This window comes from Camelus bactrianus, chromosome 29, assembly GCF_048773025.1.
Source record: "Camelus bactrianus isolate YW-2024 breed Bactrian camel chromosome 29, ASM4877302v1, whole genome shotgun sequence".
NCBI lineage: Eukaryota > Metazoa > Chordata > Mammalia > Artiodactyla > Camelidae > Camelus > Camelus bactrianus.
In genome coordinates, this window is record NC_133567.1 from 10,928,456 (window position 1) to 10,941,504 (window position 13,049).

The 13,049-nt window shown below is 47.1% G+C and overlaps 1 protein-coding gene across 2 annotated transcripts in view; it reads right to left on the bottom strand.

Moving 5' to 3' along the window:
• Positions 1–13,049, bottom strand: part of ARFGEF1 (ARF guanine nucleotide exchange factor 1) — a 98,894-nt gene continuing 85,845 nt past the window's right edge. Inside the window, exons 34-39 of one of the 2 annotated variants that reach the window (XM_074355084.1) lie at positions 10,230–10,362; positions 6,284–6,423; positions 4,652–4,820; positions 3,815–3,953; positions 2,782–2,899; positions 1–1,437 (exon numbers count right to left, since the gene is read on the bottom strand). In XM_074355084.1, coding sequence (XP_074211185.1) covers positions 1,273–1,437; positions 2,782–2,899; positions 3,815–3,953; positions 4,652–4,820; positions 6,284–6,423; positions 10,230–10,362 — 864 coding nt within the window. In that variant the 3' untranslated portion in view covers positions 1–1,272. Of the gene's footprint in view, positions 1,438–2,781; positions 2,900–3,814; positions 3,954–4,651; positions 4,821–6,283; positions 6,424–10,229; positions 10,363–13,049 lie in introns of those variants that run through there. The other variant, XM_074355085.1, reaches the window with a different exon arrangement.

Here is a 13,049-nt window from a genome sequence, read left to right on the forward strand (position 1 = left end):
TGAAATAATTCAAAAACTTTATTGACCTATAACCTGATTAGAATATGCCAGATGAGAATCAATATTGTACAGAAAGTTGTACAGAATTTTTTACATAGAAAACTTTACATCTGTACCATATACATTTTATCCATCTGAAAAAATTTTCTACATCCACTGTTAATATGGAATGCTTGACAATCTTGTCGTTTTTTTAACCATCAGAGCACAATTCACAGTATGAATACATTTCCAGTAAATCTAACCTCCTCAAACCATGCCAGATTTGTTATTTTAATATATTCAACATTAAATTCTGTACACAGAGTAAAATCTACATCAAGCCTCGCCACCCAAAAGAAAAGAAAGTGACAGGAGCAACCTAGATTCATTTTGCAGTAATTCAAGTTTCGGTCCATGAAGGATCATTCTATTTGAATGGCTCACCTTTAGAAGCCCTAGGAGAAGGATATTACCAGGTAGTTACATCAGCAGGGACATTTTCCACCTCTTCTGTTGTTGTTGATCATGACAAGTGTCAGCCACAACAGCTTCTGGGCATGTTCAACCCTCAAAACAGCCACCCCCTCTAGAAAGGGCAAAACCAAAATCCCCACGAAATAAAAAAAGACAAAGTTTAACCCAAACGTTTAGTGCATTTGACAAAACATTATAGATATTTAGCAAATGAATAAGAAAATAAAGAAATAAAACAGTGCAGGAAGAACTATATAATGTTTAAGATTTTTATATTACAGACCTGCATCTCTGTACATTTTTCACAGAAGGATGATTACCAGTATCTCAGATAGCCTGAGTGTGCAAAAATCTTCAGAATAAGAATACCATAGCTGCTAAATATCTTACCATGAACGATAATTTCTTCTCCCCAACCCCCAATTATAAACATTTTATCCTTCAAAATACAGCTCTCCTGAGTTGTACTTCTTGCAGAAGTTCAAATCTTTACATCTGTAGTTCTTTGGGTAAGTTTCACTTCCACACCTGCCAAAATATGTGGGGCTCCCCCTGCACCGAGGACAGGGAAGGACACGTGGGCTGACACTGTGGAAACAGGCTTTTTGCTCGTGAGCCCAACACGACAAACAGAATCCACCAGGTTACAAAAGGGACTGGAGACTGCAGGTTCGAGCTGAAGTTTTAAGCTTCTTTACCAGTAACCCTTAGACACTGCAATTCAGAGAAACCATTTTTCAGGTAGGAAAGCTCAGCTCCAGGGTTCTTTTAAAGAGCGGAGGGATGTAAACGCCAAAAGAAAAATGCTTAGTTCCATCATTGCTTGTTTATTCCAAATTCCTGTTCAGGTGGTTGTGATATCTGAAAAACTACTCCAATTCGCAGAAAAAATCTTCTAAGAACAGCACGAAGTTCAGGAATCAAGTCAAATTGCATAATTTCACATAAAAGAGGGTAGTAGAACGATGCATGAGCTTTAAACTGGAGAGAAACGAATTGCTCTGTTAGTAGTGCTCGCACTGCAAACCAGAACCTCAAAGTGCTTTAGAGGCAACCCACCCGGGGCACTGCCCTGACGGTGAAGGCAGGAGAGGTGTCCGGGGAACACAGTGATCACTGATCATGCCGCTCAAAGACTGAGAAGCACACACAACTTAATGCACACATTATTCACCTACTTATCTATCCTTATTTTGAAAAATATTTTTCCATTACATTTCCTTGACAAACTTGTGACGAACTTTTAGTATTTATCGTTCTTTTCCCTGGGTAGTAATAACGCCAAAGAAGCCAAGCAGGAACCACAGTTGAGTTTTTATAAGCTATGTTACTGAAACTGTGTTTCTTATTTGTTAAGTGAAATGTTAATTTTTAGGGAAAATATTGCCATATAAGATACGAGGTCTCCAGGCAAAGACTACCTTTCGTGTTTATAGTTCAATTGATATACTTTGTATTTTTGCTGTAGCTCCTTATTCTCTGCATCCTCGTCGCCTGCCTGTTTTCTCTCCTTTTCTGTTCTTCACATCCCACGAGGTGCAAGGACGCAGCATGCCATAACCGTGGCAAGAAAGCAAACTGCGGCGTGAGGCAGACTGGAGTGGAAGTCCTTCCCAGCCCCTTGGCTGCTGGTGCCTTTAGTTGCTTCTCCACGCTCTACCCGGCCCACCATGCAGAGGGACACGCATGGGGACCCACAGCACATGGCTTGGGGTGGGTGTCTGTGTGGCACCAAGCTGCATCACGCAGCCTCTACCGGCTCTCAATCACTACCATGGCCCAAAGTGCCCGACGTCAGGCCACCAGACTAGGCACTTTAAAACCTGTTCAGTAATCACAGTAACACCTGCTTTCATTTATGCGTGCTGTAAGTTGCTACGTTTAAGAGTGAAATGTGTATTTCTGAAAACTTTAAATATGTATTTATATATACGGCTATACATTTATATTTTATATTTATTTTTATGGTTTAAAATTCCAAACTGAGCTTAAGTCACATGCAATCACTGAATGTACCAAATGAAAGGCCGGGGCCTGGAGCACAGGCCTGGGGCCCAGACACAGCTGTGTTTGGGGGCAGAGCTCAAGGCTGGGTGGAGGGTGGGCAGGTCAGCAGTTGCAAATTGTAGGGGATCCCAAGTAGCCTGCCAGGGTGCCCTAGAGGACCCCGACTCCTCCTCCTGACCCCCCGCCCCCAGAACCACGGACTGGGGGACAAGGCGGGTGCGGAGAGAGGAGGCTCAGACACCCGGCACCTCTGCCCCCAACCCAGGCAGACGCCCGTCAGGCTGGGGCGCCGGGCTGGGCGCAGGGCCTCGAACTTACCCTGTTGTCGCTGATCTTCAGAACTTTAGTTAGAAACAGGAGCAGTAAGTTAGTCCAGGCTTCGCGATGACTTTCTGACGTCAGAGTGAGGAAGTAACTCAGCGCTTCACTGCAGACACTGCAACAGAAGAGGCTCACTTTTACATGTGCTCGCGTGCCTGTTGGGACGACGGTCACTGAGGACGAACCACCAAGGCGAGGAGGGCAGAGAGCACTGACTATCAGGAACTTGCTAGACTGTCTGTTTACATGAACTAGTGTGTCAACATAAACACTTGCATGTTTTCCAAATAAAGACAGTAAAAGCAGCCATCACAGCTTATCAGGAAACCCACATGCCTCTCATTTCTAAAGTTCCAGTGACACGAAGCCCCTGGGCAGTGGCACACGCACCAGCTTGGTGTCCAGAGACGCGGGCTGAAAGCCGGGGCCCTCCCCCCGCGTAGTGAAGGAGGCGCTTCTGGGCCTGAACAGTCCCACCAATAACATGGGGAACGGAGACCAAGTGCTCTTAAAGCTCTCAAATGAGTTTAACTGGCCGTTGAGAACATCTGTTCCCCTAAGACGACACAAATATCCAATGCAAATACTACTATTCTCTCTGAATGGCATGTTTCTTTCTTAGCATAAGTTCAAATTTTCAAGGACAGACTTAAGCTGTCATGAAGTAAAAAGGGAGTGCAAAAAATAACACCAATAGAATTCCACATTTTTTCAAACTAAATGCAGGCAGGCAAGTTTTCACTTTCACAAATGGATGGGTTTGCAAAAATAGAGCGATCTATGGCACGAAAAAAGCCTAACAAGTATAGTATAAAGTTTTTGAATTTTAAGACAGAAAACTTCCTCCTTTCTCCTGTAACAGCAACACTGGACACGGTCTGTCTGTAAGACTGTATTTGACTCTCACGATCTCTTCCTTGGGCCCCAGCCTCTGCCTGGTCGGGCAGCCGGGCAGGGATGCACAGCCGGTGGCCTTTCCCAGCTCCGCACCGAGCAGCCACACAGGCCGACACTCAGCCCAGAGCCTTACTTTAAAAGCCTCTGCTGGACCTCCTCCCAGGCACTGGCCCGGCTCTCGTCCGTGTACATCCGGAAGAGAATGCGCAGCCCGCAAGCCAGGCTGCTGGTCTCCTGTTTCAGAAGGTTGGGTTTGGATTTGCCCTTGAAACCTGCAGAAAGGGAAGGTCCGCGTTAACTGACGAGGCATCTCACGGGGAGGCAGCCTGCGCGGAGCACACGCTGTGGGCAGCGGGGCACCTGCTGCGAGACAGCAGAGCGGCCTGGCCCTGTGCACTGGCGTCACACAGAGAAGGCACACTCTTGGCTACGCGGGGGTGCTAAGTTGGGCATTTCTATGTTTAGAATTTCCTCCCTTTTCAAGCTGGGGAGAAAAAACAACTATTGCCTGGGAAGGTGCAGTTTCTGTTTTAGGGCTGAGTGCCACGGGAGGAAAGAGCCAGTGACAGGAGATGCCTGGCACCATTGGAGTGAAGACATCGATGGCAATGCCGTCCAATAAAGACCCCGTGGCCCAATCGGGGCTGGACCTGTCTCGATCAGCTCCCTGGCTGACAGCTCCCCACCTGAGTGTTCCCTTTTTCCCTTCTCTCTAAGAAATAAAGCCGCTTCCTCTGTCCCTCTGCCTCTACTGAGAATTCTTTCCCTCTCGGTGAGCAAAACCCACACGCTGGGATGGGGCGTGATTTGCCCACACGTCTGGGCAAATTTCCGATTTGGGGGTCTCTCTCTCTCTGTTAACACAGTGACACACAGAGACCAGAGGGACACAAGCAGTCAACTCCCATCGTGTGAACACCGGCTGCACATCCACGAATGGCGAGCACTGAGGGCGCAGCGCACGGCTTACCTGCCTTCCACAGAGCCGTCCTCTGTTCATTGTTGGAGTTAAATGCTTTTGCAAATCGGTGTGACTCCAACAAGCAGTCCAGTAGCTTGAAGAGTTGTTGTGATGTTAAAAAGCGATACATTCCTTGGTCTTGAGTATCAACTCGAACGTCAAAGTCCACGGCATCTCTCTTTGGAAAACAAACCACCACAGCACATGCACACACAGCCACAGATGTTAGTCAATTTAGAAATCCACGCTCCCAAAGACTATAGAACTTAACCTGCTCTGTCTCAGCAGAAAAGATGCATCTTGTTATTAAATTTCCAGAATCTTCACTCCATGCATCCTAGTCACCAAGCACCACACCTCTAGTTCCCGACAGCCCCCCCCCCAACAATTCCTGACTCCCAGAGCTCTGCCCTCGCCGGACCTTCAGGCTCCTGCCGTCACTTCTCTGCTCCCCTCCCTCCCCAGGTCCTCACTTCTCTTAGCCAGTCTGAGCCCATGGACTGTGATGACGGACACTCTCCTGCATAAGCCACCCCCCTCCTGTTAGTAACTGGCTGGCAAACTGCCTGCTCTCCGTCTGCCACACAAAACACACGCCTGGAGGGAGAGGGATCTTCGCTTTAAATCCAGGGGCTCTGCGTGCTGCCCTGCAACCCCCTATGTGTCCGTGGTCCACTTTCCTGGAGACCAGCTCACATTTTCACTTGTCTCCTCAAGTATCAAGAACTTCCTCCCCAATCTCACTTGGGGGATGACTTTGCTTCCTATCTCAGGGAGAAAGCAGAAGCTCTCAGAAGAGATCTCCCACAGACGGCCACCACTAACCGACTAACCTCTGACATTTACAACCCTCAATTTGCTGGCCTTCCTGTTACCCTCATGAACTGGCTGCGCTTCTACGCACGACACGCCGGGTGCTGCCCCAGGCACCACTGCCATTCGCTCCTGAAGACTGCTCCAGCCCCCGCCCTCTCGTCTGCACCGTTTCTCTCTCTCCAGGAGAACTCTCACCCGGGAACGGGCTGCAATGCTGCCCATCTTACCGACAAAACAAAGCAAACGCTTCTCCTGAGCCCCTTCAAGCCCTTCAGCTACTACCCACTTCTCTGCACCCTGTTTTAGCAGCAGAACTCCTTGGCCGACTTACAGATGTCTGCTGTCTGCAAATGTCCTCTCTTCTCTTGTGCCCGTTTTAGCAATGCTTTTGCACCAACATTACAATTAAACACAACGTCAAGGTCAACTAACGTTCACCGAACTGCTAGAGCAACTCCCTAGGGCAACCGCTCACTCGACCCACTGAGCTTCTGACAGACCTGATCATACCCCTCTCCTTACAACCTTCTTCACCTGACTCGCTGGACACATGCCCTTGGTCTCCCGCCCGACCTCACCCCGATTCTTGTCCTCGGGCTCTTTAACCACTTGCCTGATCAACCACAGGGCCCAGGGTGCGGCCTTGACTCTCCCCTCAGCTCTGTCCACACTCACCGCCTCGGCCATGCCGTCAGTTCCACGGTTTAAAATGACATCTGTGTGGTGACTTCCCCAAATGCACCCTCTAGCTTGACCTCTGCTCTGAAGCCCAGACCGCGGAGCTAACGCCCTGCTCCACAGAAAGCTGCCCTCACGCCCACTCACCTGCGCCGCGGCTAAGTTTTCCGCGTCCTCCTTCTTACTTGTGGCGGGGAAGAACACGATGTTGTCGATAGTCTGGATGAGTTCCAGCTGCACAACACATTTAATCAACAGGGCGGCAAACAATTTTTGTTCTGGAAATTCTGTGAGGAAACCCACCCCAATGCACATGCAAACAAAAATTATTTTGAATCCTTTATAATTTCTATGACATTACAATGCTAAGGAAACACTAACATGTATGAAGGCAACTTGCACGTTTCACACTGAGGACAGCCTGCTTCTGCACATAAGCACTACTCAGTAAAAGCTTAACTTAACCATATTTAGAAAAGCCTTAGAAAATTGACTTTTTAAGTAAACAAATACATTCAAAATGACTTAGAAAAGTAAATATGTTCAAAGTCCACTACAAATTTACAAATAAGACTTAGGTTATTCCTTAATAAAATGGATCAAATGGAGTAAAAGCTACACCTTTAATAATAGCATTTACTACAAACCCAAGTTTGCCTTTTGACTCTGGGTAAAAGAAAAACCCAGACCAGAAACAGATGGCGGGGACTCGACCTGAGGCTGGAAGTGAGGGACAGCCAAGAACCCTGACCGATGGGACCATACTGGGGGGCAATCAGAGCACGTGTTCTATCTAGACCCAGGTTAGTAGTTGTAGCTAAGAGGCCCTTCTATTTCCAAAGGGACCCAGAAGCACAGACGGCTATAAAGTCACACCGAGCATATGACTATACGAGTGACGGCGGGGAAGGACCCAGTGCTCCCACACTGCCGGGGCTGGGACATGCGCTTCAACAACTGGCTGGAAATCTAGCAGCCGACAGGACCTGCTTCTTCACAGAACTTTCCCTTTCACTGGCCATCCAGTTAAGTAAATGGAGAAACCAAGGTTAGGTGAGACGCCTCAACCGCTGAAGCCCCGGGGTGCTGTGCCGGGCCTGCCGGGGGGCGGGTGCCCGGGGGGAGCCGTCTGCTCGGCGGCCTCAAGGCAACGGCTCCAGCTCCGCGTGACTGATTTGAGTCCTTCAGTTTTCTCCTACTTCGCTTCTGTTACAAATTCCCTTTTCCAGCACCAATTTCTGGAAGCGAAATTCATGTTTTCGGGATTGGGGGGAGATAGCAAAATAACTTGCTTAAATTTTTTCTTATTTAGGTCATTCATAAAGGCACATTCCCAGACAGTTTTCAGAAATGCTGCAGTACTGAGTATTTTGTGCTTGGTACCAGAGCTCAAGTCAAAAGACAAAGAATAAAAGACACCCCAAGTCCCATGGCTGTCTCCTCTTAGCCCTCCCTCATCCAAGTGGTAAGAGCACTTCTCGGCCCCGGGAGCAGGAGTCTGGGGCAGCACTCCCGGGCTCGGGGGCTCGGAGGAGGTAGATGTCCGAGGAGACACGTCTCATCAGCTCCAAAGGCAGCTGCTCAGGCGGTCAGAGCTGCCAGCGGGCAGCTGAGGGCCAATGAGGAAACTGCAGGATGAGGTCCTAACTTCAGTCTCACTGGCAAGACCAGTAGCACGCTTAGGGGACAATATCTATTTGTCCACAAGGGCTGACACTGCCAAGGGTCACACAGGCAAACCACTTCACCGGTCACAGAAGGAGAAGGAGCAGAGCCAAGTGAAGATGAACTCTGTGGGTCAGCAGGCACTGGACGAGACGCTGGAGCAGCGGTGAAACTGTGCAGAAGGAATGAGACGGCTGCCCCCTGGGAACAGGGCCAAAGGCCCTGCCTGCACTGGGGGTGTCCGAGCAGGAGGTCCTGGCGGATGCCTCCTCCCGGAGCAGAGCACCTACAACTGTCCACCACGTGGGGGCTCACGGGGACACGGTGAACGTGCCCTAAACAACCTGGCATGGTTGGAGCAGGTGTCTGGCAGAAGAAGGAAGCTGAGCCCTCGGTTCAGGGTGGCGGGGAGCAGCTCCCTTCACTCTAGTTAAAGCAATGTTCCCAGATCAACCAAGTGAAAACTCTACAATGTGTGACCATGTCCTTCCCTTTCAAAGTAAAGTGTATTTCAGTGTGGTCTTGGGGCTGAGAGAGCAAAGCCACGTCCTCACGGCATTTTCCAGTGCAGACTGAAGCTGTTAGGGATTCCTGTATGAGCCATGCTGCTCTCCAGAGAACAGGAATAAAAAATGAAAATGGGCCACTCATCACCACCCAACTCCCTTTTAAGAAGTTTAAGACTGAAGCCAGAGGCTTCTTTCAAGGAGGATACTACATCTGTCCTCTCTCAAGAACAAATGTAAGCGGCTAAGATTAACAAAAATTACCTGAAAAAAACTAACTGAAAATGGGTCAATTACCTAAATATAAGAGCCATAAACGTAAAACTCTTAGAAGAAAATACTGGGGAAAACCTTCTTGGCCTCAGACTTGGCTGTGGATTCCTAACTAGAACACCAAAAGCATGAGCAGCAACACAAAAACAGATAAATTAGACTTCATCAAAATTTAAACCTTTTGTACATCAGCAAACACTATCAGTAAGAAGTGACAAGACCTAAAGAATGGGAGAAAATAAATATTTGCAAATCATGTATGTGACATGGGTTCAGCATCCAGAGTATGTAACAAACTCTTCTAATTCAACAACAACAAAAACTCCAATTAAAAATGAGCAAAGGACATGAATCGATATTTCTCCAAAGATATACACATGGCCAACAACATGAGAAAGAAAAAATACTCAACATCATTAACCATTAGGGAAACACAGAGCAAAACCACAATGAGAGAACACTTTACACCCACCAGGATGCCTATTAGAGGGCACGGGAGGAGGGGAAGGAAAAAAGAAATGTTTGTAATCATGCGAAAAAACTGAAATTGCTGGTGGGTGGGAATATAAAATGGCACAGCCACCGTGGAACACATTTCAGGGATTCCTCAAAATGTTAAGCATAGAATTATCAAATGACCCAGCAATTTTACTCTAGGTATGTAACCAAAAGAATTAGAAACAGGTAGTTAAATAATACTTGCACACAGACGTTCAAAGCAGCAGTACTCATTCTAACTAAAAGGTGCAACAAACCCAAACGTCCATCAGCCGGGTACAGGATAAACAGAATGCGGCACATCCACCCCAGGGACAGTCAGCTACAAAAAGGAATGAAGGAACCACTGATCCACTTTACAATGTGGACGGACCTTGAAAATATCATGCTAAATAAAAGCCAAACACAAAAAACCACACTGTGTGATTCTGTTTATATGAAATGAGCAGAATAAGCAAATCTGCAGACAAAGAGCAGGCCTGTGGCTGCCAGGGGCCAGGGAAGGGGAGAACCAGGGCGACAGCATGATGGTTACAGAATGGTTACGGGGGTTCTCTGGGGTGTAAGACTGTTTTAGAACTAGACAGAGGCAGTGACTGCACACACTGTAAGTGTACTAAATGCCACTAAATTGTTCACTTCATGAACAGTTACTTTTGTTCTTTTCTCTGTTACAACTTTCCTTTAGTAAATGAAACTGAACCAAGTTAGTAAAAAAACAGAAGGAATTCCCCTTTGCGAGAAGAGCTGAATGAAGAAGGCGAGGGAGGCGCAGAGGAGACCTGGGCCGGGGTGGCCGAGGGCAGGGAAGGCTGGCCCCTCAGGAAGCCCAGGAGGAAGGCTTGTCGGGCCCCACTTTCGCAGAAGAACACGGGACCCGCAGGCAGAAGGGGATGCTGAGGAAGACCCACGTGCGTGTACTACCCCCGGGTGAAAGCGCGGCAGAGAAAGCTGGTCCTGCAGGTGCTGGCCGAGTCCCCGAGCATCCCCAGGGGAGCATCTGTCAGGGGACGCCCGAGCTGGAGCAAGTGTAGTAACAAAGCGACCACACGACCGACTACAGCACGTCTGCTAGCAAAGGCAGAAGCACGGATCTCACACCCTGCCTACACAGAACAAAACACACTATTTTTATTAAGAGAATAACTCACTTGCTGTGGGTTTGATTTTGCTGACTTCTTCACTCACAGTGGAGACAGAAGCCAATGGAGCTTGCTGTCTATTATCTGCAGATCTCGGCTGAATAGAATCATGAATATCTACAGATTTCTGCGATATTGTATCCTAGTAAAACAAACAAAAAATTCATTGTAAGTAAAATGAATAAAGCTTAATGAGGAAAAGGTTTCTATTACACTGTTTTTTTAAGAAAATTACATTGTGTCCCTATGAAAATGACACTGTACACACTGCAATTATGGACAGAATGAGAAAATTGTTTAATATTACCTAAACATGGGTAAGAGCTGATAATCTTTATGAGAAAAGCTTCCTTTCTGACCTTCGATGGGCGTGGGCCTGACACCACTCCAGACCAACAGATAAAAAAAGGTAAGCTTCACTGTGCGGAGAAACTAGTCAGCAGTCCCCATGAACTCTGACGAAATCTAAACAGAACACATACATGTGGGCGGGGGGGGGGGGGCGGATCTCTGCAAGCTTTGTAAGAGTGCGTTTAGGGAAGGATGCTCTGTCACCTAAGAAATCAGTGACCAGAAAGGTCAGTGAGAAGGTGACTAACTAGGAGAGTGGTGTCATAAGAGAAGCTAACACGCAAATCCAACAGAGCTGCACCAGAACTCAGACCCAGCCATGTGTGACCTTGGAAAAGCAATGACTCTTCCTGGGCTGAGGTTTTCTGACCTGAAATGGAGATGACGCTTTCCTTGCTAAGGACGTAGGTAACAAATGCAACGCACCAGCACAGTGTCGGACAACAGATGGCTGACGTGACTGCTCTTCTGGCCATACACTGTCCCAGCGTGCAGCACACTCAGAGAGGAGACAGAACTTGGTTTCAAGATGAACTGAAATTCTGACGTAACAGTCCCAGATACTGATGTAGGAATCGCCTACTGGCTCCATTTCTCTGGTACAACACTGACATACAGATTTTGGTACCATGAAGTGGATGCTGCTGTAACAAATACCTAAAAGTGTGGAAGTGGCTTTGGAACTGGGCAATGGTAGAGGCTAGAGGAATTTTGAGGCTTATGACAGAAAAAAACGTAAAGTGCCTTGAAGAGACCGTTGGTAGAAAAACACGTTAACCTCAACTCTGATAAGGATTCAGAAGGAATAAAACGCATGGTAGAGAAAGCTTCTATCATCCTGAAGAATATATGTACGGTTGTGAACAGAATGTCGATAGAAATATGAATTTTAGAGGCGCTTCCTCAGAAAGAAACCAGGAACATGTGACTGGATACCTGAAGAATGGTGGCCCTTGTCACAAGCAGCAGAAAACTTGGCTGAATTGTGCTGCACTACTGGGTGGAAAGCAGAACTTGTAAGTGAGGAACCTGGATAAGCAGCTGAGATCTCCAAGCTGCTGAAGGTGTGGCCTGGCTTCTCCTTAGTGATTACAGAAAAGCTTAAGTGAGGAGATGCATGAAGAAGGGACTGTTAAGCAAGAAGAAACTCGCATGTGATGGCTTGAGAGGCTCTTCACCTATCCAGATTGCAAAGGACGCTAAAATCGGGCAATTCACTGTTAGCAAGCATGCCCTGGAGAGCTGGACAACTGTCTGCGGAAGCGATTAGGTGTGTGACTAATGGATCCAAACAAGCAGAAGCCAGAAAAAGAGACAGGGTTATCCAGGAAGGATGTGCTGACAACCCTCCTGTTTAATGGTGTGGATTTTCTTGACATACACCAGGATTTTGAGAACAGTATACCAGCAGGAACATACCAACCTGTACTGAAAGGGACAGAAAAAACATGAAATGAAAGAAGGCTGTCAGGCTTCTGGGATTCCTCAGGCAAGAAATGGGTTGACAGAGCTCCTTAACTGCAAACATGTGCTAACCTTTAAGGAAAGGAGTACATTCAGAGGGCAGAGCTGCAGAGCTCCTTCTGGTCAGAGGGAGAAGCCACGGGCCCAGAAGGCAGAGCATCAAGCCCCAGAGATTATCCTCAGGCATTGAAACTTAATGAATTTTCCCTCCTGGGTTTTGAACTTGCTTAGGACCAGTGACCCTTTCATTCCTTCCAATTTTTCCCCTTTGGAATGAGAATATTTACCCTATGCTTGCCTATCACTGTATTTCACAAGCATGTAATCTGTTTGCTAGGTCCACAGATGCAGAGAAATCTTGTTCCAGAACAGACCACATACTTGATCTAGGTGACTTAGATGATGAGATTTAGATGAGATTTTGGACTTGGTACTGATGCTGTAGTAAGTTGAGACTTTTGGGGATATTGGGACAGAGTGAGTATCTTTGTCCAAAAGATAAGACATAAACCTTTGGGCACCAGAGGGCAGACTGTTAGTGGGCTAAATTGTGATGCCAGAAAGGTAAGTCCAAGTCCTAACCTTTGGTACCTGTGAAGGCTATATGGAACTAGGGTCTTTAAAGTTAAGGATCTTGAGATAAGTTCATTCTGAATTTAAGGTGGACTCTGAATCTAATGACCAGTGTCCTTATAAGAGAAAGGAGAGATAGATTTGACCTTACACATCTATGTAAAGATGGAGGCAGAGGATGGAGTGATGTGTGTATAAGCCACGGAATGCCAAGGGTTGTGAGCAGTCACTAGAAGCTAGAGGAAGCCAAGAAAGATCCTCCCTTAAGGCCTTGGGAGGGAATGTGGCCTTGCTGATATCTTGAGTTTGGACCTCTGGTCTCCAGAACTGTGAGAGAATAAACTTCTGTTGTTTGAAGCCACTAAGTTTATAGTAATTTATGGCAGACCTAGGAAACAAACAGGCTGGGTGAAGGGTATATTACAATTCTTTATACTGTTT